General features: G+C 40.9%; 1 protein-coding gene and 1 non-coding gene across 3 annotated transcripts in view; one reads left to right on the top strand and one right to left on the bottom strand.

Moving 5' to 3' along the window:
* Positions 1–8,165: 8,165 nt before the first annotated feature.
* Positions 8,166–8,284, top strand: LOC149085769 (5S ribosomal RNA). Its single transcript, XR_016192740.1, has one exon. It is a non-coding gene; the product is annotated as a 5S ribosomal RNA (ribosomal RNA).
* A 463-nt stretch (positions 8,285–8,747) lies between these two features.
* The window catches only part of LOC149085770 (sodium-coupled neutral amino acid transporter 7-like), a 38,962-nt gene continuing 23,479 nt past the window's right edge, over positions 8,748–24,230 (bottom strand). The window contains exons 1-10 of one of the 2 annotated variants that reach the window (XM_089232169.1): positions 23,449–23,787; positions 21,395–21,577; positions 19,061–19,182; positions 18,716–18,914; positions 18,492–18,627; positions 18,308–18,403; positions 15,084–15,141; positions 13,096–13,358; positions 11,785–11,984; positions 8,748–10,386 (exon numbers count right to left, since the gene is read on the bottom strand). In XM_089232169.1, coding sequence (XP_089088295.1) covers positions 10,193–10,386; positions 11,785–11,984; positions 13,096–13,358; positions 15,084–15,141; positions 18,308–18,403; positions 18,492–18,627; positions 18,716–18,914; positions 19,061–19,182; positions 21,395–21,577; positions 23,449–23,635 — 1,638 coding nt within the window. In that variant the 5' untranslated portion in view covers positions 23,636–23,787 and the 3' untranslated portion in view covers positions 8,748–10,192. Of the gene's footprint in view, positions 10,387–11,784; positions 11,985–13,095; positions 13,359–15,083; positions 15,142–18,307; positions 18,404–18,491; positions 18,628–18,715; positions 18,915–19,060; positions 19,183–21,394; positions 21,578–23,448; positions 23,788–24,230 lie in introns of those variants that run through there. The other variant, XM_089232168.1, reaches the window with a different exon arrangement.

The following is a 24,230-nucleotide window of genomic DNA, read 5'->3' on the forward strand; positions in this document are numbered from 1 at the left end:
TCACAGGGATCAAAAAAATTAAATTTAAACGGAAAGTATCTATCTACTTGAAAAGCTGGAAAAATAGCATTTATCAAATACATCCGGATGAATTTTTATTTGTGCACATTGCTTTGTCCGATTAACTGTGAGCTTTAATTTTTATCAAGCGAAGGAGGAAGAAGTAGTATTCTAGGAACATTTTAAAAAACAATAATTCTTCATATGCTTTTCATATTCTGCTCTATTTTCATCTGTAAAGTTTTTATTTATTTGTACAAGTGCTCATGATACTGTTAATAAAAAACATTTTTAGCTGGTAATGTGCATCAGAATTCCTTACAATGTTTATAAATATAACACACATTATTCAGTCTGCACCTCAAACTTTTTTCATACGCTATTTTTTGCGAGGGTAGCCGGCACAAACGTTCAAATTTATTATCAAAAACAGCTTATTTATTAATTGTAACACCAGTTGCTGCAAGCAATTTTTTAAATAAGTATGTTGCATATTGAAAAAATATAATTTTAATTTAGATTTAATTTTTAACTGCCTTCTCTCAATTTTTAATTAATTTTTACTTTTAATTAAATGTAATCGTAATTAATTTCAATGTTCTATTAATTTTAAATGAAAATTAATTGAAAGTTTTAAATAATTTTAATTCTTAATTTTTTTATTAGTTTTTTTATTTTAAGTACGTTTTGGCACCTGCGGACACCAGGTTGGGTCTCACCGATCGACATCTTCACTGTAAAAAATCGCCCCCCCCCCAACACATCACCCTGGATCCGCGCCTGATCACATTGCCAACAAACTTTTGTAAGATGACATCAACCAAAGAGGAATTGATTCAAAAGGTTTGCCCAAATATCGCGTGGAATCACAAAAATCATCAGTGGCTCAGTGCACGTGCTATATTAGCAGCTACGAACAACGATGTCAATGCCATCAATTTCAGCATTCAAAACGGAATACCAGGCGAAGCGACAACGTATAAGTCCATCGATACTGTGGTAAATCAAGACGAAGTTGACAATTACCCAACGGAATTTTCGAATTCACTCGATTTGCCAGGTATGCCACCGCACATTTTAACATTGAAAATTGGCGTGCCTATCATTCTTCTCCGAAACATCAATCCACCATGACTTTGCAACGGTACAAGACTTTCGGTGAAAAAGATGATGAACAATGTCATCGAAGCTACAATTTTGAATGGGAAATTCAAGGATGAAGATGTATTGTTGCCACGTATTCCAATGATCCCAGCAGATATGCCATTTGAATTCAACCGTTTACAGTTTGCGGTGCTACTCGCTTTTGCAATGACCATTAGCAAAGCACAAGGACAATCACTGCAAGTGTGTGGCTTATCCGTGCTTCTCACATGGACAATTGTATATGCTATCATAACGAGTTTCCTTGAATTTACTTTCTTCTGAGATCGCAGCAACGCGTGACGGGTCAGCTAGTCATACATGAAAATGTTAGGCGTCAAAGCGAATTTCTTAGTTGCTATAGTGACCTGACTTTTATAAACTGTATAATCAATAAATTTTGATTACAATTAATAGTATTAATAGATAAATTATTAAATTAATGAAATACACACACACCGTATATTCGACCCTTTAAGCAGATTTAACCCGATATATCGTCAATCTCTCGCCTCTAATTTTAGCGTTTACAAGACCAGACATTTTGCAAAGTTGATCTTTCTCAAAAACGTTTTAGTTTACCTTATTTGTTATTTTTGTTAGTTTCGTCTAATTTTTTTAAATTCCCAAAAGTGTTTTTTTTTACTCCAAAAAAAAACAAAAAAACAAAAAACCATCAATGTCTGCTCAAGAGCCCCCCCCCCCCCCCCCCACTCGAATTAACTTTTGGAGGGGCAGAAAAGGAGCGCAAGGAATTCCTTTTAGGAAAATTCCGAGTTACTAACTTTCAAAGAGCATTTAAAATTTAAACAAAAAAAATACTTAACAATTGTTCTGGAGCCTCTCAACCCGACCCTCGTGGAGACCATGGTTTCGTTATTCCAACAGTGCAAATTTGTGAATCCTCCACAATTCATTAATTTCACAATTTATCTATCTATGAGACAAAGAATATGCACAGGAACGGCAATAAAAGATCAATGCCATATGCAGCTGGATTACAATCAAGGATGAGTTGAAAAACATTTGCCACACCATAGCTTCTTGTCTAATTTCTTGGTAAGTATTGATATGGGTCCCCATATCCTGAAGCAGGGGATTCCTAAACTGGAATCTTTGGCGAGGGGTCTCCCCCCCCCCCCCCAAACCAGACTATTTCCTGAATTCCACTAATTTGAATTTATAGCATGAAAACAAAAAAACAATGTTAATTATCTTTACTGTCAGCCCTATCATTGTGGGGGGGGGGGGTGGAGGAGGCAGGATTATTGGTGTTGCTACTGTAGAAAAACTAGTTTTTTTTCTCCTCATGTGTGGAAAAAATATACTGTGTACATCATATTTTTCAAAAAAACAACCAACCAGGGACTTTTTTATGGCAGGCATTCCCTCAGTGATGGTAACTCGTGGGAAAAATTGGCCAAAATTGGTCAACATGGGAAATTTCTTGGCGTTTGGGAGAAATTTTGAGAGTTCAGCAAACAAAAGAATTTTTATTGAAAAAAAATATATAAGTGCAAAACAAAAAATGCTTTTCTAGTGTAAAATACTTGATTACATACTTCCACCAATAGATGGCAGCACAATTTTCGGAATGTGTGGGAAAAATTTAGTAATTTTGCTTGACGAGGTTACCATCACTGCATTCCCTCATTGTATGCTTATCAGCGGCACTCTCTTCACTGAGTAGAAAAGACCGTTCTTTAGGTTTAAGCCAAGTGAAGCCAATGACGAAACAACGAGGTCTTTTGTAATCAAATCGAATAAATATCTTTTATTCATGGCTGCGTAACTTCCAGATAACATTAACTGTATGCAATGAACTAGGATCTTAGCCATATGTTCAGAATTAAACATTTTAGAGCTGTTTGAATAAAAAAGAATTCTTTTGTGAAAATTTATGGTAGTTTTTGTGAAACAAAAAATACTTATCTCAGAGAATATTTTGTACAAACATTCAAATATAGGCTGTAGTTTTCAGTGTGCAATGTCTGGCGGAAGTGCTCAAAATAAGCTATAATTTTGGTAACATATCTCAAAAAGTTATAAAAATATTTCAGATCTCTCTCGGGGGGATTTTCTTGTTTTATACAGTACTAGCTGATACCCGGCAACGTTGCCCGCCCCGTAAAAAATTTATATATGTATAGCTTAATAATTATATCTTAATGAAAAAAATTTCTGCATCAAGTAAAAAAAAATTACTTTTATTTTTAAATATTTTAATTAAAATCTTCAGGCAATCGCTTGTGGATACACAATATTTTTTCTTTTTCCATCTGGTGAGTAGATGTAAAAATTTTTGCTATTACCAACACGTGAACAGGCGACGAAAAGGTGTCCGTGTGAAAAACAGGGCTCAAGTAAGTTGATACCTGCCACTGCTAACGACTGGCCTTGCGCTTTGTTGATTGTTATGGCAAAAGCTAAACGAATCGGGAACTGTAATCACTTGAAAGTGAATGGCATTTCTTCGATGATAATTGGGATACGTGGAATGAAGACTTCTTCTTCTTTTTTCACATCCAGTTAGAATCGTTGCTTCAATGATGCAATTGTGAAATTTCTTCACGCAGAGTCTGGTGCCATTGCAGAGTCTCGGTGTGTCCAAATTTCTTAAAAGCATTATTGGTGCTCCGACTTTGAGGGTCAAATTGTGTGGTGGCACACCCGGAATATCCAAAGGAGTTCAGAAATTCTGCAGGATACAGAACTAAATGTCTGTGCCGTGTCTGTGACAGTGTCAACTGATTTGTAAGATGTGGAGTCTCCTGGAATAATTTTTAGGATTTTTTCGTTGATCTTATTCCCACTGTCATTTTTCGGTGCCAGAATCGCTCTCAGAAAGCCACTCATGGTTTTGGTCATTTTGTTGAATGTTTGGGAAGACTTTGTCTGCAAGTTCTTGAACTGAGTTTATATATATAATAACTGGCAAAATCCATTTGGGAACGTTATCAGTCCAGTGCTTGGGTCTACGGGAATTCTTCCATTGCCAAGTTTGATCAACTGATGTGAAAATGATAGCAGTGCCGAGTCATTTTGCAGTTGAACTCGCATGTTGGTGGATAATGATAATTTTTTAGCTTCGTGCCAGAGTGTTGAGGCGACCACCGATAGACAGAACCTTCACTTCCAACCCATCTCACTAATGGCAGTAAATTGCAATGTAGCGATATGGCCAGAGTTGGTGTTTGGTGAAGTAGAGTGCTGATGATTTGAGGCAAGCATTGAGTTCATCAGCTGGCGTAGAACATTTTACACACATTAGCACTTACAGGACACCCTGTATACAGGCAAGCAAAATTACCCGGCGCTTCCAGGGTTTTCTTCAATTACTGGGAGTATTGGAAAAGACCCAAACCATTATGAAGGAATAAACTGTAATGATGGCAGCGTTAAAGATGTGACAAACCATTGTAAAGACATATACACGTCTGAAATGCATTGTTGGGAACCACGGTAACCAAAGTAAACGTTCCGAAAGTAATTGTTGAGGCCCCAAAACCATTGTTGCCCGGCATTTTTTTGCCCATTTCGGGCATTTGCCCAGCTCTGACGAACTTTTAAAGTAGCCTACGGCTCAATCCCGGGCCTGTTAGGTATATGTGCAAAATCTGGCGACGATCGGTCTAAAACTGTAGATTTGTATAAAGAGCATACATACATACATACATACTTTCACATTTATATATAAGATCATGAGCACAATCGCACCGTTTTAAAAAGTACCCCGCACGTAGTCAGTTGCCTTTATTAATTATATAAGTAAGTATACGACGTATATTACAACATTTGTCTTTTTTGGTTACCACCAACCAGAACTTGGAACTCGTCAACTAGAAATCGAAGCATCGATAACACATGAGCGCCACTCACCTTTCCAGTTCAATTGCAATGACAAAAACAAAAAGTAGTTGAAGGTTCAACAGATTAAAAGGCGGAATCTCAAATAAAAGGCTTTAATTGTTCGAACGTAAACATCATTTTCGGTTTGACGAGGGTTACGGGAATGATAAAATAACTTATTTATCGGCGAATTTTTTTCAAAGTTTCATATTCCGATATTTACCGTTTCAGATTAAGAACTATGATGCTCCGCGAGGCTATATTTCCGTAATCGGGTTTCGTGCCAACTTGGCGAATTTCTTTTCTCGCCAATGTGTGATACTTGCTTATATGTGGTAGCTGTGTTAGAACAGCTCTATGTGACGTCATAGCATCCTGTGACGTCACGAATATGCAGAAAAGGTCGATTTTACAATTAAATGAGAACTAATGAATTGAAATTGATTTATTATGTCAGATAATTAATAATAATTTATATTTATTATAAATGTTATTATTAACAATTGTAATTAATAATTTATACTGTAATAATAAGAAATACAAATTAATATAATAAAACGAAGTAATATTATAATAATAATTATTATTTTGATGTATATAACCTATGTTATATTTATAGTCAGTAATTATAAGTTATTATAGTTATTAATTACTTCATTAGACTGTCGGTACATTCCTTTCGTCGGATTTTATCCTTACTGGATTACAGATCTCTTGGTGCTGTTGGAACAAAGTCAATAGTTACCCAGGGCGACCGAGCGTAGCGAGGGAGCTGTGCCCCGCGACCCCCACGCCCGAAGGGCGGGTCGCCGCAGCCTGCTGCGGCGAGGGAGCGAGCGTAGCGAGCGGGAAGCGGATATATCCGCGGCGCAAGCGAAGCGCGCCGCGTTACTTGTTGGTCGATTTTCTTGCTACAGGGGTTTTCTACAGGTATGATGGTCATTTTATCAAGAATGACCATGAATGACCATCTTGCTTGAACCAATCAAGCAAGAAAATCGACCAACAAGTAACGCGGCGCGCTTCGCTTGCGCCGCGGATATATCCGCTTCCCGCTCGCTACGCTCGCTCCCTCGCCACGCTCGCTCCCTCGCCGCAGCAGGCTGCGGCGACCCGCCCTTCGGGCGTGGGGGTCGCGGGGCACAGCTCCCTCGCTACGCTCGGTCGCCCTGGGTAACTATTGACTTTGTTCCAACAGCACCAAGAGATCTGTAATCCAGTAAGGATAAAATAATCTTTATAATCAGTATAATGACCTTTATACTGTTTTTTTAGAATATTTATTTCATTAAATAATAATTAATATTATTATGTAATAAATTAATGTTATTCATATTAATCAAGTGACGTCACAGTCTGGCCAATCGCTGTCGTGGTTATAAATGCCATCAAATACAGTGAAATTCAAGTATTTGATTCGTCAAAGCCGCACAGGTGGTCAAGGGCGTCCGAATTCCAGATGTCAATAAAAAAACAAACATGGCGCCCCGGTGGAAGAATATATAGCCAGATTAAAACGCTCATATTACCTTTAGTTTAAATTCATCACTTCAATAAAAGATTATTTATCATAAAATTGATGAAAGGTAATTATATATAACAATTAAAGTTAGTTTCAGTGTGTGGCATGATCAAAAATTAATAATTTAGGGAATATCATCGCTCCACGTCTTATTAGGGTTAACATAGATATAATTCTTGAGGAATTATGGGTAATATGAAACTCGCCAAACTTGTTACAGAGATTTCGCCAAGTTGGCACGAAACCCGATTACGGAAATATAGCCCTCCGCGACATGGAGCATCTGAATGCAGACCCTCTTCCAGGGATATTTGCGCAAGAGGATGCAGAAACGAACGCAAAAGTTCATGCCCTGATCTTCGGACCAGCCGTATGGAGGAGGATTTTTCTACTTTGAGTTTCATTTTCCAGAGAACTATCCGTTCCAGCCACACGTGGTGGTGTTCAAAACTACTGACGACGGAACAGTGGAATACGAACCGTATCTGAAGAATAACGGGGAAGTTTCACTTAGCCTCCTTGGAACAGAATGGGATCCACGATACGGACTTCGGCACGTACTGATTGAAATCCGAAATCTCTCGAAACTCGAACCAACGCTTTTTATTGGCCTCCGCGTAAACCCAACGAAGTACCCTACCGCGAAGTGTCAAGATTCAATACTCTGCGCGTTGCTGTGTGTGTGGCATGCTGGAAGAAACTAACGGCGATGGAATGCCACCTGTTCTCAAGCACATCATGAGGACAGCTTTTTCTAGAGAAGTTCGAGTTCTACATGCAGATGTGCTGCAAGCATAGCACTCCAGGCAACATCTTCGTATCGTGGTGGTTGAACACAAGCGATATATGTTTCCTTTCTTCATTAGTCGAAGAAAGGTTTTTCAACTACGATCAGCTGAAATCCAGATTGATTGCCATGAAAGAACAATTGAAGGGTGGCACAGATTAGGGAGAGAGGAAAAAAACTCACATTTAAACCAGATTGAGTTAATTTCAGAACTCTGTGTGGATGCATCTGATTCTCCGACACTGTATGTTCCCTTTGAAACTATTGCTCCAGATTTTTTAAATCGGGCATAACTTACTTTATTACGTGTACCAGAATAAAATAATTCTTCCAAATAAATTTGTAAAACCATTTCGGGCAAAATCGCCATTTGAAATTAATCAGTTTCCTTAAAGGTGGTACATAACAACAAATGTCAATCACCACTTCATTGTACACGCAGGTACGAACCACAGACTGTCGAACCCTAGGGTGCCAGTTCGTGAAAATGTCCCGACAAGGACCAGCACCTCCTAGAGATTGGACTACGACGGGCCTCTAGGCCTCTTGACGTCTACTTACTGACGTCAAGAGGCCTTTTTCCCTCGGAATATTTAGGGGAAAAAGTTAAGAAACGAAATAGGATGCTGTGTTTCAAACTGTGGCGAACTTGTTAGGTAGTCTGAATGACGTTTACGGCAAACACTGCAGAGGCCTATTTCTAGGTGCTGCAAGGACCCCCTCCCAGTCCCTTTGAAGCACATCAGTTCTTTTATGCGCTCTCCAGTCAATCAGTTACATGTTTCCGTGTGTAGTGGTTATCACGTGCGCTTCACGCGCCCAATGTCCCCGGTTCGATCCCGGGCGGAAACAAGTGAAAGGTTTCCCAACGGCCATACCATGCTGAAAACACCGGTTCTCGTCCGATCACCGAAGTTAAGCAGCATCGGGCGCGGTTAGTACTTGGGAGGGTGACTACCTGGGAACACCGCGTGCTGTTGGCATCACTTTATGCCGCAGTAGGCAGCGCGTCAGTCTCATAGTCAATCAGTTACAGTGCTGGTGTGTGTACAATGTCGCAGTCACTGAAGTAATCTGTAAATATGCCGCGTGTCAATTAAGTGATTTGGAAATGTGCCATAGTTAATTTTTTACAAAATTCGGTCTGGCCTCGCGGTCATACCAGATGCCTTCGAGGGTCACATTTGGCTCATGGGTAGAGCATGAATGGATGTGAGACACCAGCACCTCCTAGAGATAGGCCATTTCACCTATTGCAATTGGATACAGCAAGCTGACGCATGCGACACCTTTATACCTTTTTTTCAGTATATCCAATGAAAATAGGTGAAATGGCCTTCAGTGACATCACACGCTTCATCACGCGGAGGCCTTATTCTATAGGTGGTGTTGGATAGACTCGCCTTCAGTTAACTCTGTCGTGTTCATCAAAATTGAAAAAAAGGCTTAAAACATTCATACATAATTTATTTTTCCGACGTACGTACACATTTTTCCAACATATAAAAACCTATTTGAGCATTGAATGCACTTCTCGCATCAGACAAAAGCCAGAATCATCACCTCCAAGTTCAGAAAAAAGAAAGCTTTTATCATACAAGTTATTTTCCCCAACATGGACTATGTAATGGTGAATGCGATAAGTAGGTTACTGTGCATAATCGCAAATCGTCTCGGTGAGTTCGAAAAATGAATGACCTTTATCGTTGATTACACGTAATACTCAGGCGTACCTAGTAAATTTGAGAAAACTACTTGAAATTTATCACTTTTACCGGCGTGGTTATGCATAATAGTAATAGCCGTGTAATTGGTGATTTTCCAAAATTTGTAGGTGTGATATATACGGACATCGATAGTAAACACTCCTATTTTATGAATTTCGGGAATTTTTTTTTTATAATCCTGTCCCAGTGAGAATCTTTTAATTGAGAACTTGTAAAAATTCGTTCGCTAAATCAATAATTTCTAAAAATGGGAGTCCATTATATCGGGTGTCAATAATAAAAATTGTTAAACAGAAGTTCGTTATATCGGGGTCCGGTTGTAGATTCTGTAAATACGTATTATACTGGGGTCTGATTGAAAATTCACGAAAACTTAAAAAAAAATTTAGGAGTTCACTATATTGAGGTCCGATGTCAGAATTTGCCAAATAGGAGTCTCGTATTTCGAGGATTTTCGGAAAAATTCATTAAATCGGTTCGTTCATCGCGTCCGGTTCAGACTGGCTCACTCGTACGGTCTTATATATTATCTTACCACGGCAATGGGACTGGTTTTACCATATTTGCCAATATGAAAATGCGATTACGCATAATAACCGGCAAATGCGATAAATTTAGTAAGTGTGCTCACGTATTGTGCATAATCACCGTTAAAACGTATAAACTTGAAGAAAATCAATCAGAGCGTACATATCGAATGCAAAAATCCTCCATACTCGTAGGTTTGGCGAACGTCGGAGCAACAGTAGGCGTAGTTTATGGTTACCAGAGCAAATAAAAAATCCATAACTGGCTTATGCATCGCATTTTTTCGGCGTCTTTTGGTTCATCTAATATGGAATCTGAACGCTGTAAATAGGGAACGAACGTGTACGAAAGAAGTAAACAAAACGTAATTTTGGCAACAACCTCCATATAAACAATAGGCACAAGCGTCGCTATTAAAAAGTGAGTAGGAAAAAAAATGATCTAAACATATAGTACACGAGAGAGCTGGTCACACTGGCCGAAATCTCTCCCTGGATGCATAACAATGTTATCCATGATGGTGTAGTTTCCTTGTTTTTCTTACGTATGGAGAAACTGGCGGGATGTCGACAGTATTTGTAGGCTTAGAAAGTTGTCCCGTTCGAAATCCCGGGAACATTGCTTGCTTCAAGCTGATCAGGACTTTGGTGGCGTGCACAATGGCAGGACTGGTGCGGCTGTAGTCACTCCGAGCAGCTCGTTGAACAGGACGATGGCGAAGAAGAACGTCCCGATCGCGACTAGTGAGATGGCTCCCGCGACGATTAATCTACTTTTCCAGCTCGATAGGTCGCGGTCCCTTTTCAGGATGACACACATCAGGCAGATACCTGCATAAGAAAAAATATATCATTGCAAAATATGGTATGGACCAGCATACACAGACGCATCGGAAACAAGTTCGTCTACCGAGCCTGGGCGACACCTTTTATAGCAAAAGGTCCGATCCCGTGACGTCACTGAAGTCGTCCTTTCACCTGTAGCCCATTGGATATAGCAGACCGACCGACGTATGCGAAATCTACCTTTTTTCGCCGTATATCCAATATCGAATCTGTATATCGACTATAGGTGAAATAAACGACTTCAGTGACGTCACGAGCTTCGGGATCAGGCCTTCTATGAGGCGACTACCGTAGATGGGCCTTCATTTTCCACCCAACTCCACTGGTTGGAAACTGCCGTATGGCTATATATGACCGGAGTTGGTGTGCGATATAAAGTAGCTTACAAAGACGGAGGTACTCTTCCGCAGGGCAGTCTTAAGAGCACCTTGCCGCCCCTCCCCCGCAGTCAAATTGATTTTTTTTCTGAGTCCCCCCACTATATATGATTACTTACCAATTTACATACTAATATCGAAAATCTTGAGATCTCATTATCACAAGCGCCCCCCCCCCCCTTCTTCAGCACTTGTGGCCCGGGTGCGCCCATGCATTAAGGTACTGCTTTTCGTTATGACCATACCACTTAGTGCTTTCTCTTGGCGAATTTTCTGTGAATTTATGCCTCCTATATTTGAAAGTGAACCAAAACTGTGCCACAGGTCACATAAGGGATCTATAAATGCTCCACGGGTCGCTTAAGCGTTCTGGAACTGTGCCACGGGTCACTCAAGCGATATGTAAACCTGCCGCTTAGTTTATTTTTGCAAAATCCGGTTTGAGGGGGCAGGCCACATCAGATAACCGCCAGTGGCACGTTTGGTCCGTGAGCCAAGGGTTTACCATATATGGCTTAGAGGGTGGGTCGCGATGAATTTATTAAAGAGAAATTTTGAGTTTTGAGTGCATTGAAATTAACAGAAATTGATTATAACAACATGTAATAGTATTATCTTCCGAAATTTGAATTAAAAAAAATATTTTTTGCATTAAAAAAAATTTGATCTTCGGGGGGTGGGGGGGAAAGGGTGGCTTGTCCCCAGCGTACGTCGCTGATTCCAATGTGCGTTAAGAGAGGGCAGAGCTGACGAAATGTTGCTGACAAGGGGGGGGGGGGGTTCAGAGATTTTGACTTTTGCCGACAACGGGGAGAGTCAAAAATGGCTAAAAATCTGACGTAACTGGCAGACTTTACGAATTTTGCGACACTCATTCCTCAAGCTTCCGAATTCACCACCCTGGGCTATAGCTTTATTAGCCTCCAACCCCCCCCCCCCCTCTGAAAAATACGCCACGACCCCCAGCTTAACGGCCTTTGTATGCGATTTTCGGTCAAGACATTACCTGGATATACGAAAACGTTGATCGCAGTCACGGAGCTGAGCAAGTTGATGACCTTGCCTATGCTGCTCGTGTAGAGAGCGACCAGCAACGACGATCCACACCAGCAGCTGGCGATGACTATCCGCCTCCTCTTCTCGCCATCGATGAATTCAGCTGCCGAGAGACCCCTCAGCTCTGAGTAGAGACCGTCCACGGCACCCCTGGTGGGAAAGCATATCATGTTAAAGGTTTCGTATGTATACCACTTGAAAAGACTGGACTGTGTGAAAATGACTATGTACAAAGTGTCCCATAAATTCGTGAATAGCTTTAAAAATTCATAAAAGTTGAAGAAATCTGTATATTTCAGGATGTCTTAGCCCTTTTCAGCCGCGACCCATGGGACTGTTTTTTGAAATTACAGTGACCAGTGACGACGCTATAGATGCAATTAACAGGATTGTAAGTTGATTTGTACGACTCATCTAGTGAACCCCCGTGAATCAAGTTTGGTCGTGACCCATAGCTCAAGGATCCTTACTGAAAGGGCGATTGTATCACCTATATAGGAAGTCCTCGCGAATGAAGTTTGGGTTGAGACCCATAGCTTAAGAATTTCTGGCCGAGGGTTTATTTGTACGTCCCATCAAGGAAGCCTTTGCGAACCAAGTTTGGTAGTGACCCATATCTCAAGAATTCCTGGCTGCAAGTGGATTTGTACGAACCATCTAGGAAGCCCTGCGAATCAAGTTTGGGTCGCTATCCATTGGTTGAGAATACCTGATATATTTCAATACAATTTGCGAAAATGTTCGAAACCAGGAATTTTTTTTTTGCAGTACTGGGGGAAAATTTTTTGTTCTACTTTTTGTCGATAGAGGGTGCTGCGCGAAAACACACCGTAGAATTCACCACCTGAATCTTTCTTCAATCTCTTCTGTGTCCGAAACGTTCATAAAGCTTCAGCCAATGACTCGTGGCTGAGGTCAAACAACTTTAGCAATTGTGCTTTATGTTCCAATGGAAACGTTACGCTCCTTGAAAACTCTACGTAAGCGCAAGTAAAGCGAAAATTGATAAATGAGCTGCTAATCTTACACCCTGCATTGTATAGGACTCCGATTTGCATATTTTCAATGATTTGATTTTGTGCAGCGGCTTCTGTCGACAAAAATTTGAAGTAATTTTTTTTCTGCACCCCAGCAAAATACTTCGCGAGAATAACTTGTTCGAAAAACCCCATAGAAATATACCAATTCTTAAATAGTTTTTCGGTTTTCAAATTATGTACGTATTTACTGGACACCCTGTACGTATCTGTATGGTAAATACCTTCCACAGAGAGCCAACACCGGATAAGTGACTATCATCTTGACTATGAGAGCTCCGACACCGACCATAACGACTGGATCCGTGGCGTCGTACATCTTCATGACGTTCGGCTGGACGCTCGTGCCGAATGTCAGGAAACCGTAGCAGCCGATGGTGGAGTAAATGACTAGCAGGAATCCCATCGCCAGTAGGCAGGATTTGGCGAAATTCACCAGGTTACGCTCCTTGAGGCAGGCGTATACGGGTACGACGACTTCTTGTGACTGTAACAAACAAAGACAATGAGGTACTAACTGATTTCGCCCAGCAGGGCCTGAAAAGAAGCAACAAATCAAAAAAAAGCATGGTCATCTCATTTGAAGGGACAAGTTTTGCACCGAATTGGCGCAAACCATTCAACCACTTTACGATCAAGGAAGCAATATCGCGTCCAACCCTTTTTTTTTTTTTTTTTTTTTTTTGAAGCCGAGCACAACTCAGGTCTATCGCCATGGGCAATTTACTACCTAGTGAGTTGTGCCGGAAGTGTAAGTATGTGTACCTAACAGTCTGAGTGCGTATTTAGTGTTGTGTATGATTTTTTAGTGCTGCCATCTATATCTCAGAAGTGAAGTGAGTGTAGTGTAATGACTGAATATTTATACTGTTTGTAGGACTGTCGCTCTCTGTGGCGAGACTTTTTAACGGGGAGATCGGCTCGCGTCCAACCCTATAAAACAAAGTTTTTTCATCTTTGTGATGAGGAGGGAAAAACCTATTCTAAGGTTATGCAATTTTTTTAGTGGAAAAAAAGGTGGCCCTCTGTATCCGCCTATACCCAACACATAATTAGTGCTCCTCTGCAGTCCACTAAATACTTGCAGAACTGGGACATCAATAGTCAAAGCTTTGGAGGGGTTCTCCATCGTGCAAGAATTGGATTATATCGAGTTTGGCCCAGAGCAGGTCCTCGAGCAAACCAGCCGATGCTTTTGCCCCTCGAGTGCCCGAATCACAGTTCAAGATAAAGACCCCTCCCTGCCTACACATCCTATTTTCTCTTTGGCCCAGTGATGGTAACCTCGTCAAGCAAAATTTCCCTTTTTACTAAATTTTTCCCACACATTCCGAAAATTGTGCTGCTATCTATCGGTGGAAATATTTAGTTAAATATTTTACACTAGAAAAGCAGTTTTGCATTTATACATTTTTTTTCTTCCAATAAAAATTCTTTTGTTTGATGAACTCTGAAAATTTCCCACAAACGCCTAGAAATTTCCCATGTGGACCGCTTTCGACCAATTTTTCCCACGGCAATTTCCCATATTCGTGGGAAAAATTGGTCGAAAGGGGTCCACATGGGAAATTTCTAGGCGTTTATGGGAAATTTTCAGAGTTCATCAAACAAAAGAATTTTTATTGGAAAAATTTACCATCACTGCTTTGGAATAAGCACTATGTTTTCCGGGTTGACTTTTCGGAATTCGGCTTCATACTGATATCGATAAAATCACCATCAACGCTAGGAACACTTTGCATCATCGTCATTTATGCGTCAATCGCTCCTTCTAAGGCATCTAGAAAGGAGGGTGGACTCATTGTCCTCAATCTTTGAACATAAAATTGGTTTTGCCTCTTCAAGTGACGTCTAATTGTTACTAGAAGAGTGCAAGATAGGGAACAGTGATAGGACATATAGCCACTACAATAGGGGTATCCGCCTAATAGGACACCCCTATCCAGCCGCCTTAATAGGACATAGCGAAAATACTGACGTCACGCTTTGCTCAAAGATAGCGGATGAGCCAGCCTGGGGATTCAAGCTGTAGCCAATCACTGTTCTTTATCGTTGCTTTTTCTTTCAACGATTTCCGAGACATCACTCCGAGTGGAAAATCTGTTCTTTGCTCAATGATGTACGACGAGACCGCTCTCCTCTAAAGGCGCCTTAACTCGAAGTAATGCGCATGTAATTAGAATTAACGTTAGGCATCTATACGAAGACTCACCTGATAAGCGAGACATAGCACAGGAACAACAGCGCACAGTTCAGCAATGCTTTCCGGCCTACAAAATAAACATTATAATTGATAAATTAAATTTTCGAGGAGACACCAACATCTAAAAAAAGTATTCATTTCAACGTTATACTTGCTCATTTCGAAGATATATGGCAGCACCTGCTTATACTTGAAAAAAGACTTTTTTTTTGATTCGTAGCTACGCAAGGATTCAACATTTTCTTGGCGTGATTACGCTTTGATTGTAGGGGGACTGACGGGTAGTATTGCTGTAATGCCAATTATCTAAATGTTCCGCTTTTGCCTGGATGATACATGGTCAGTGATTGGGGGAGGTGATTCCTTAGTAATGTGAGGAACACTAAAACGGACATTTTTAGACTCTTCACAGGAATAATATGTGACTTTACGATATGTTAATGTCAATTTATGGTATTTAGACAAGTTACTATATCAATACCAGATCTAGTCACACATCAGTTCAATTTGTCTACTTCTGAATCTTCACGGCAATTGTTCCAGAGACTCGTCGCCGCGGAAGTTTTTTTACCGTGGTTACAATTCGGGTCTTGAGACTCGTCACGGCGATAATTTGTGGGCTCGAGACTTATCACGATAAGAACCTTGCGACGCATCAGTGACAAATTTTGGTCTACAAACTTATCACGATGACAAAATTGAGATGCATCGGTGACATCTTTTGTCTCTGGATTTATCACGATGACAACCTTGCGACGCAACAATGATGATTTGTGGTCTCTAGAATTCTCACAATGATAACCGTGCGACGCATCAGCGACGATTCGCAGTCACCAGACTTCCAACTTAGAGCCGATTTCCCCGCTAAAAAGTCTCGCCACAGAGAGCAACAGGCCTACAACGGTACAATTATTACATGTCACTCATAGTTAGAAAAATTGACAGCAGTACTACACACATATATAACAAGCATTACACAGAAACAAACTTCGTTAGGTTCAAAACACGTACACACACATACTTCAGCATTTACCAATTCGTTAGAAGTTCCGTAGAAGAATAGGAATGAGTTGCATGTATGGTTTAGTAGTAGTCACCAGACTTATCACGATGACATGGCCTTGTCAATCACGCCATGCATGTGACAATATTTCCTATTGAAACTCGTCGCGGCGGACATATTTAACCCCCACGGTTACAACTTGTGTCTTGAGACTCGATATGACAATAACCTTTTAACATGAAACTCGTCACGGCGGTAATTTTTGGTCTCGAGATTTATCGCGATCAAAACTGTGCAACGCATCAGTGATGATTTGTGGTCTCGACTTCTCACGATGATAACCATGTGACAGATCAATGACGATTCGCAGTCACCAGACTTATCACAATGACAGCCTTGCGGCGCATCGGTGACAATTTATGGTCTTGCGATGCATGTGACAATATTTTCTCTTTAAATTGGTCGCGGTGTAAGTTTTTGACCCAGTTACAATGTGTGTGTCTTGAGACTCGCCATAACATTAACTTTCAACCTATCGTCAAGGCGATAATTTGTGGTCTCGAGACTTATGCTACGCATCAGTGACAATTTTGAGTTTCTAGAATCATCACGATGACGAAACGCATCGGTCACGATAAATCGTCTCTAGATCAACCTTTGGAAGAGTCGGGCCACTTCATTAGCTTAAAAACGTGTCGTGGGCTACTTCGGTGATCTGTAAATGTGGTACCGATCAGTCAAGTGATCTGAAAATAAACCGTGGGCGTGGGCTACGTAAGTGATCTGGAAATGTTTCGTGGTCCTTTTTAGTGATCTGGGAATGCGCTGCGGATCACTTTACACTTTAAGCGGCATAGGAGAAATCACCGAAAACCTCCGGTAAAATGCTCTCTTTTTTTTTAATGAAGTAGGATTTCTTCCGATTTTCAGTAGGTGCAAAGTAAAGGGAATAGGAAAAGCGTTCCATTGAGAAACCAATTTTATAAAATATCTGGGCTTGTCAATGCTGAAAAAAAGCGCTTTTTAATGAGGCGAGATATCTCGTGAATGCCGCTTAAAGGGTTATGTTATCTGTAAACAACCCGCTTAGTTCACTTTATAAAATTATGTTTGAGGTCGCAGACCATATCAGTTGACTCAGAGGACCAGATTTGGCCAGCGGTTGAGCAATAATTTCTATAAAACTTTGGTACTGGTTGAGCATTTATACCTACAGAGGGACAGAGTCTTGGTTGAAGGGGGTGCAGAGAAGAGCTACGCGTGTCCTTATTGGCACACAAGACTTGAGCTATGAAGAAAGACTTCATTTTTCGAATATTTTTACATTGTAGGAACGCAGGTGTCGGATATGATCGAAGTGTTTAAAATTTTCAACGGGATGGACCACGAGTTATTAATACATCGTCAATCAACTGCTTCGAGAAGGGGACACCAGTATCGATTGCTAAGGGATAATTCTAGGTTGTGACGTCGAGGGAGCTTTTTCTCTAATAGGGTTGTCAGTAAATGGATTAGCTTACATCCGGGGGTTGCGAATTCTTACAAAATTGATACGTTTAAAAAGAAGTACGGTAAGCATATTCAGATGAATCGAGAAGCTATCCGTACTTAGATAAGACAACCATAATATTTTTATGGGCAGTGTATGATATATTATGAATTTTTTTTGGTGATTATGCTTTTATATTGGGTATTTTGGTTATATTTGACATCCATATGTTATTTTTTTAGGCACAATCTTTTCTGCCACCTCGTTGGGCGATTTGCATCGTTTGTGGCCTTTGTATTTGTATGTATGCTCTAGCCTTAACACGATGATAACCTTGCAACGCATCGGTAACAATTTGCGGTCTCGACTTATTGATAATTTTTGTCGCACCACTGTCATTTTCTGCGCACGAGAGCTAATTACACCGAGACCCACAGTTTGTTGCCGATTCCGAGCTGCAGCATTAGACATTTCTGCCTTTTTTTTTTATAATCATAGAGAGGTCGGTGCGCTAACTCCCCGGTGACTCCCTAAGGTAGCAATCTTTCCTCTGTGGTCATATCACCGTTTCTGATGTACCGTCTCCCCGCGTAGGAAACGGGTATCAAACTCGCGACACCGCTGAACAGTCTTTGGTACTTTTGGCGCGTATCTTTATCGACCTGGGTTTACACGCCCCTCTAGACTTATTACGATGACAACCTAACGATTCATTTGACAAAATTTGTTCTTGAAACTTACTCGGTTCGGATAACGGGAGCCTTCTCTAAATCGAGTTTGTAATAGCCATATACTGTCAGAAAAACTGGATACAGCATCGCAAATATACCCAATGACCTGAAATCCAATAAAACAAAGTAAGTTTGACCATGTCCAAAAACTATTACCAGAGCAATTGAATAGTTTCAAGAATGATATGTCTTACCCGGCGTATCTGAGGAAATCGACTCTCCGACAGTAGCACAGAGGCAGGACAAAACAGATCGTGATGGTCGAGACGGTGAAGTGACGTTCCAGGTACCACTGGTGGCAGAACGTCGAGCCGAAGATCGACAAGAACACTGCGGGAGAAAGAGTAATGAATTTCAACAGCAATCTTGAAACGACCAAACCAAAAGCAAGTCGATTAATTTAACCAATTTCACTTACGCCTGTCGAGCTGATCGCCAATTATGATGATCACGGCGACGCCAACTCCGTAGCAAGTGCACGTTATGGACAACGCCGCCAACTTCTGAGCTTTGCTGCCGCACATGGACATGAGGACGTCGTGGTAAGTGACGTCGCTGTTGACGTCGGAACAGTAAGCCAGGATGAGCATCGTCAGGATTATCATGACCAACATGGACTGGAAAAAAACATTAAATTAATGAGCTGAAATTTTTCTTCTTATGAGATGGAAACTGAAGAAAAATGGTGATTGACCGGGGGTGTTGAGGATGGGCCAGTCAGTAAAAGGACACTGAAGAAAGGTTAAAAGAGTACGATACTTACGAGCTGAATGAATGTTGCTGATGCGATCCCACCGGCTTGGTTGTAAGCAGCCGGGAAATTCAAAATTCCGATTCCAAGAGCTGCATTGATCAACAGGAAAGCTGCTCCTGCCCAACTTACGCCTGCAATGAGTACGCACGGATGTAAATATTTTGCTATAAATAACATACAAGTTATGGTCCATGTTCGAATTCTGGCGTCTTCGTAAAATTTCCACCGTCTAAATCATAGTTTCCCAACCATTTTTGCCCCATCGCTCCCTTCAGAAATTTTTTTCTCCCATCGCCCCCAACGCAATCTGCCCCATAGGATCCGTAATTAAATCCGTAGCTTCTACCGCCCCCCTGGAACATTCCATCGCCCCCCCCCAGGGAGCGTTAACGCCCACGTTGGGAATCACTGGTCTAAATCAAGAGAGTTCAACCTATTGGAGAGTGCGAGCCACTTCATTTGTCTGAAAACGTGGCGACGTTTTTTCAAACGGGCCACTTGAGTGATCCATAAATGTGCAGCGGGTCAATTAAATTATCTGTAAATGTATCGCACGTGAGGTCACTAAACGATGTCACATAATTTCCACAAATCAGAATTCGCAATGTCTCTGACGTGACGTGGGACCGTTTAAGTAATATCCGCATAACGTGGCCTACATCAGTGATAAATGTGGGTAATATTAACACATCAATAACAATTCCTCTTTCGAGACTTGTCACACTGATGGGGTACCTCGTCGATAGGCCACAGTGATAGTTCCCAGTTTGAAGACTTTTCATACACCGGCATCACATGTGCTGCCGACAGACACATCAGTTATAAATTTCGGTATCTACAAATCACTTAGAGTTCCTCTCCTCGAAACTCATCATACTAGTAATAATTCCGTGTCTCGAGACCTGTCATATCCATATAACGTGGCCTACCGATACATCAATGACCTTTTTCGTTTTGAGATACTGACATGTCAGTGATAAAGTTTTTGGTAACATCGACACACCAGTGACAATTACTTCTATCGAGACTCGTCACACTGATATTTCGTGACCTACTGACAAATCAGTTACGATTCTTCGTGTCAAGACTCATTGCACTGACATTACGTTTCTTACTGACACATCAGTAATACATTTTTGTCATACGACAATATGTGGCTCACCGACAAAGGGATTCTTCCTCTTCTCGAGACTCGTCACCCTGACGAGTCACTACCCATGTTGTCTGCCGACACAGTGGTAATGCTCCGTCTCGTTACTCATTACGCTCACATAACGTGGCCAATAACGGTGACAAATTTCGGCAATGCGGTATTTACATATCCAATGAACAATTCCTCATCTCACCAACATTACGTGGCCTACCGACACATTAGTAACAAATTTTGGTCTAACGACTGTCTGGATTCCTAGCAAGATATTAGAGATATATTGCGGTCTTTAGACTCGTTACGATAACAAAGCATGGTCTAGACCAGCGATTCCCAACCTGTGGGTCCGCGGACCTCACTCCGGGGGTGGAGATTCCGTGAGTACTTTGTTAGGGGTCGGCGGGGTCGTTTTCATTTACTACCTTTGCACATCCAGCGCAGTGAAATTGCAATTTATTACTTCAATGCTACCCGATATGCAAATTATCGAAAACTATACATTTTGGATTTTATGGAGGGCGTGGTGTAGAAATTAACCTTCGCTATGGTGGGATCTGGTGCATTGACTACAGGGGTGCGCGGCATCAAAAAAGTTGAGAAACATTGGTCTAGTGCAGTGTTTCCCAATGGGGGCGATAGAAGCTACGGGTATAACCTACGGGCACGCTTAAGTTGGGGGCGATGAGAGAGAAAAAAAATTTTAAGGTGGCAAGAAATTTGGGAAACTAGGTACTAGACCAGTTTCCCAAACTTTTTGTTCCATCGCCCCTTCGGAAAATTGTTTCTTCTCTTCGCCCACAACTCAAGCCAACCTATACTACCATTATCCTACATTAAATCCAAAGCTTCTATTCGTCTTTCGCCTAGACCCCCACAGGAGGTGATACCGCCTACTTTGGGAAACACTAGTCTAGCGATAGATTGGTCAAAATTTGTAACGCACCATTGACAATATTTGGTACTCGCATATTGAGGTAGATATCATATACTGGGCATTAAATATCAATAAGTTTTCTTTAAAAGAATTTTATATATCTAATTTCTGTTATTTAATAAATTTCTGTATGCACCCATCCTTCGGGAACGCTTCGATATCTTTTATAGATGTGTAGCAGGGCGTGTCTGTGCTTTCAATGGCACTCATGGCAACATGACAAAAATTTACAGGAAACATTAAAAACGGGAGAAATTACCTTCTTTCTCTGCCTGAACAGGAGGCAACATAGGCGTTGCCGTGCGACATACTTCAGATATGCTCACAGATTTGTTAACATCCGCAATCGGTAGCTGATGTGACCGGAAAGACGGTGGCCAGGCTTTACTGACGAATGGCATCAAGTGCGGTGGTAAATGATCCCCGTTCCTTCCATTACTTCCTGTAATAATAAGAACGAAACGGTGGTCACACGGCATCAACTTAAATTTAAATAATCAATTTATAAATAACACGCATTTGAATAGAAGATGCCATCTGTTTGGGTATTTTGACAACCCATCAAATATCAATGGCTTCTCATGGTAATAAATTGTATTCGTGGATAAATTTGAAGTATCCGACTACCTTTTACTCGTTACTTTTCTATAAAATGGTACTGGAGTGAGCTTTAGTAACATTTTCAGGTATAGTGTCTCAAAATGATGAAAACTATAAATTTTGGACCACCCGTGTCATTTTCCATGAAGAAAAGTCAATTTTATATCAAATTTTAAGCAAAGTCCATGCGATTCATTCTCATGGTAAGGGGTCATTCAAGTATTACGTCAGCATCGAAGGGGGTAGGGGGTAAAAAGGGGTGTTTGATGACGTAAGCAAACTTCAAACCCCCCCTTGTCATCAAAAGTCACCAAATCCGAAACCCCCCAAGCTGCTGACGAAACTTTGCTGACAGGGGGGGGAGGTGGCACGTCAAGAATTTCTTAAAATCTGCTTACGTAATACTTGAATGGCCCGAATGAGCCAAAATTTAAAGGATTGCATGGTATGTTCGTAAGTTGCACCCAAATCTGTTGATATACGTGAATTTTTCGCAATTTAATTTAACATGTCTTGTATAAAACACTGTAATTAAACAAATTCGTCTAACAGATCTTAAGTTTTGATACAAAACCTCAAAAATATACGGCAGAATACAAAATAATTTTATAACGATACAAAATCAATTACTATGATTTTGGAAACTATATGCAAACCCAACTACGGTAGAACCTCCCGATAATGGGCACCCAGGGGACCGCGAGCGGGGAGTGCAAGCTATGGGATGCAAAGTGATGTAATCTCGTTTATAGGACTTTAACATTTATACGACGTTTGGCTTCGGCCGCAATTGGTTCCTATATATTTAAATGCTAAAATGGATGCGTTACAGTGCAAAAGTGACACACCGGTGGTTATGCATGATCACCAATCACCCAGATATATAGGAAGTTTGATTAAATTTCACTACATTTATCACTTTTACCAGCGATTGTGCACAATTCCCAAATAAAGTTTGAAAGTCCGATAAATATGGAAAAATTTATAACCTTTTTTTATCTCCATCAAAAACCACATTCACACACAATTATATTTACCCGTATGTGATACGGGTAAGACACGGGTCTTCACACTTGTGATACGTGTAGTGCGCGTATCACAGGTGTGAAGAGAAGATAAAAAACCATTCATAACACATTATCAGTCTTGTAATGTTGGCTTTCTTCACACGTAACAACAAACAGAACCAACATTACCGTTTCAATTCATCATCCTGGACCATAGTTATGTTTGATTAAGTAATTGACTATCATATTTACCAACACGAGTTTGGGGTTAAACAATGTTTAGCCGAATATGATAAATTCAAGGTTTATCACCACAAATGAATAAATTCGAGTTTGCCTGATTTTGTCCGCTATTCGAAGGGTGTCCGCTAACGAGGAGTATCCACTCCCCGTTAAGGGAGGTTCCACTATAAAATGTCACAAATAACATTGGTTATGACCAATTTCAATAAACACTTTTAAAGTTTTCATTAACTGATTACTCGTATGTAAAGACGCAACACTAAAGTGGACGTAACTTCGATTCTAAGCGTCATATAGGCAAAACAAGGCTTGTTTTGGAATCACAAGATATGGGGGGGGGGGCGGCTTTCATAAATATATACATATTTTTGTTCAAAGTGACGTTTTAAGCCACGTTCAAACAATACACATGAATCGATCATATTGAGACCCAGAGATATTTGAGGAAAAAGATGAATCTAACCTCTAAGAGAGTAATCGTTATAAAATACAGAAGTGGAGATCAGCCTGTCGCGCTCATGGTGGTCACCGTCATCGGAATAATCCCGGTTTGCCCGGAAGAAGCTGGACGGGAAGAAATTCGAGAAGTCTGGAGGTAAACTCCGCCATATCGCCTTGGATCCGTCGTGGAAAAAACTCGACTCGGACATCGTTTCTAGTCTTGAGTTTATATAAAAATAGACCGGATCTGATTTTTCTGTCACACACTAGACACTGACGATGTGCTCACCACGGCGACGACAACGACACCCATGTTTGACACCACGTTCCTGACCACGCGTGCTGTAAGTGTAGTGTGATCATAAAAAAAAAGTACGATACACATCGTGCTTTCGTACGGTTCAAGACCGTTGATCGATGAAACCCGATCGCCGATCATCGATCCCTTTCAAAAATAATCGAACACCAAACACTAATTTTTGCTGTGAGGATTTTTAACCTTGAATACGGTGAATTTCAGTTTTTCCTTTGCCCCCGACGTTTCGTCCCTAGCACGGTTCGTTCCTGGTGCATTTCACCCCCGGAAATTTCGCCCCTGACATTACGCTTGCCCTGACCGTATGAGAGGTCAAATAAGCGACCGTATGAGTATTCAAGAGTGGCCAAGTGAGTGAATATGTGTGTGACTAAACCAAAATAAAACCAACCATGGCCCCTGCTCTGTTCCCATGGGGATATAAGTGAGTGGCTGTATGAGCGACCAAGTGCGTGACAGTATGAATGAAAAAGTGAGAGACGGTCACT

Source organism: Pholcus phalangioides, unplaced genomic scaffold, assembly GCF_987345545.1.
Source record: "Pholcus phalangioides strain wild (caught in Gottingen) unplaced genomic scaffold, Ppha-v1.0 ptg000005l_1, whole genome shotgun sequence".
NCBI classification, from domain to species: domain Eukaryota; kingdom Metazoa; phylum Arthropoda; class Arachnida; order Araneae; family Pholcidae; genus Pholcus; species Pholcus phalangioides.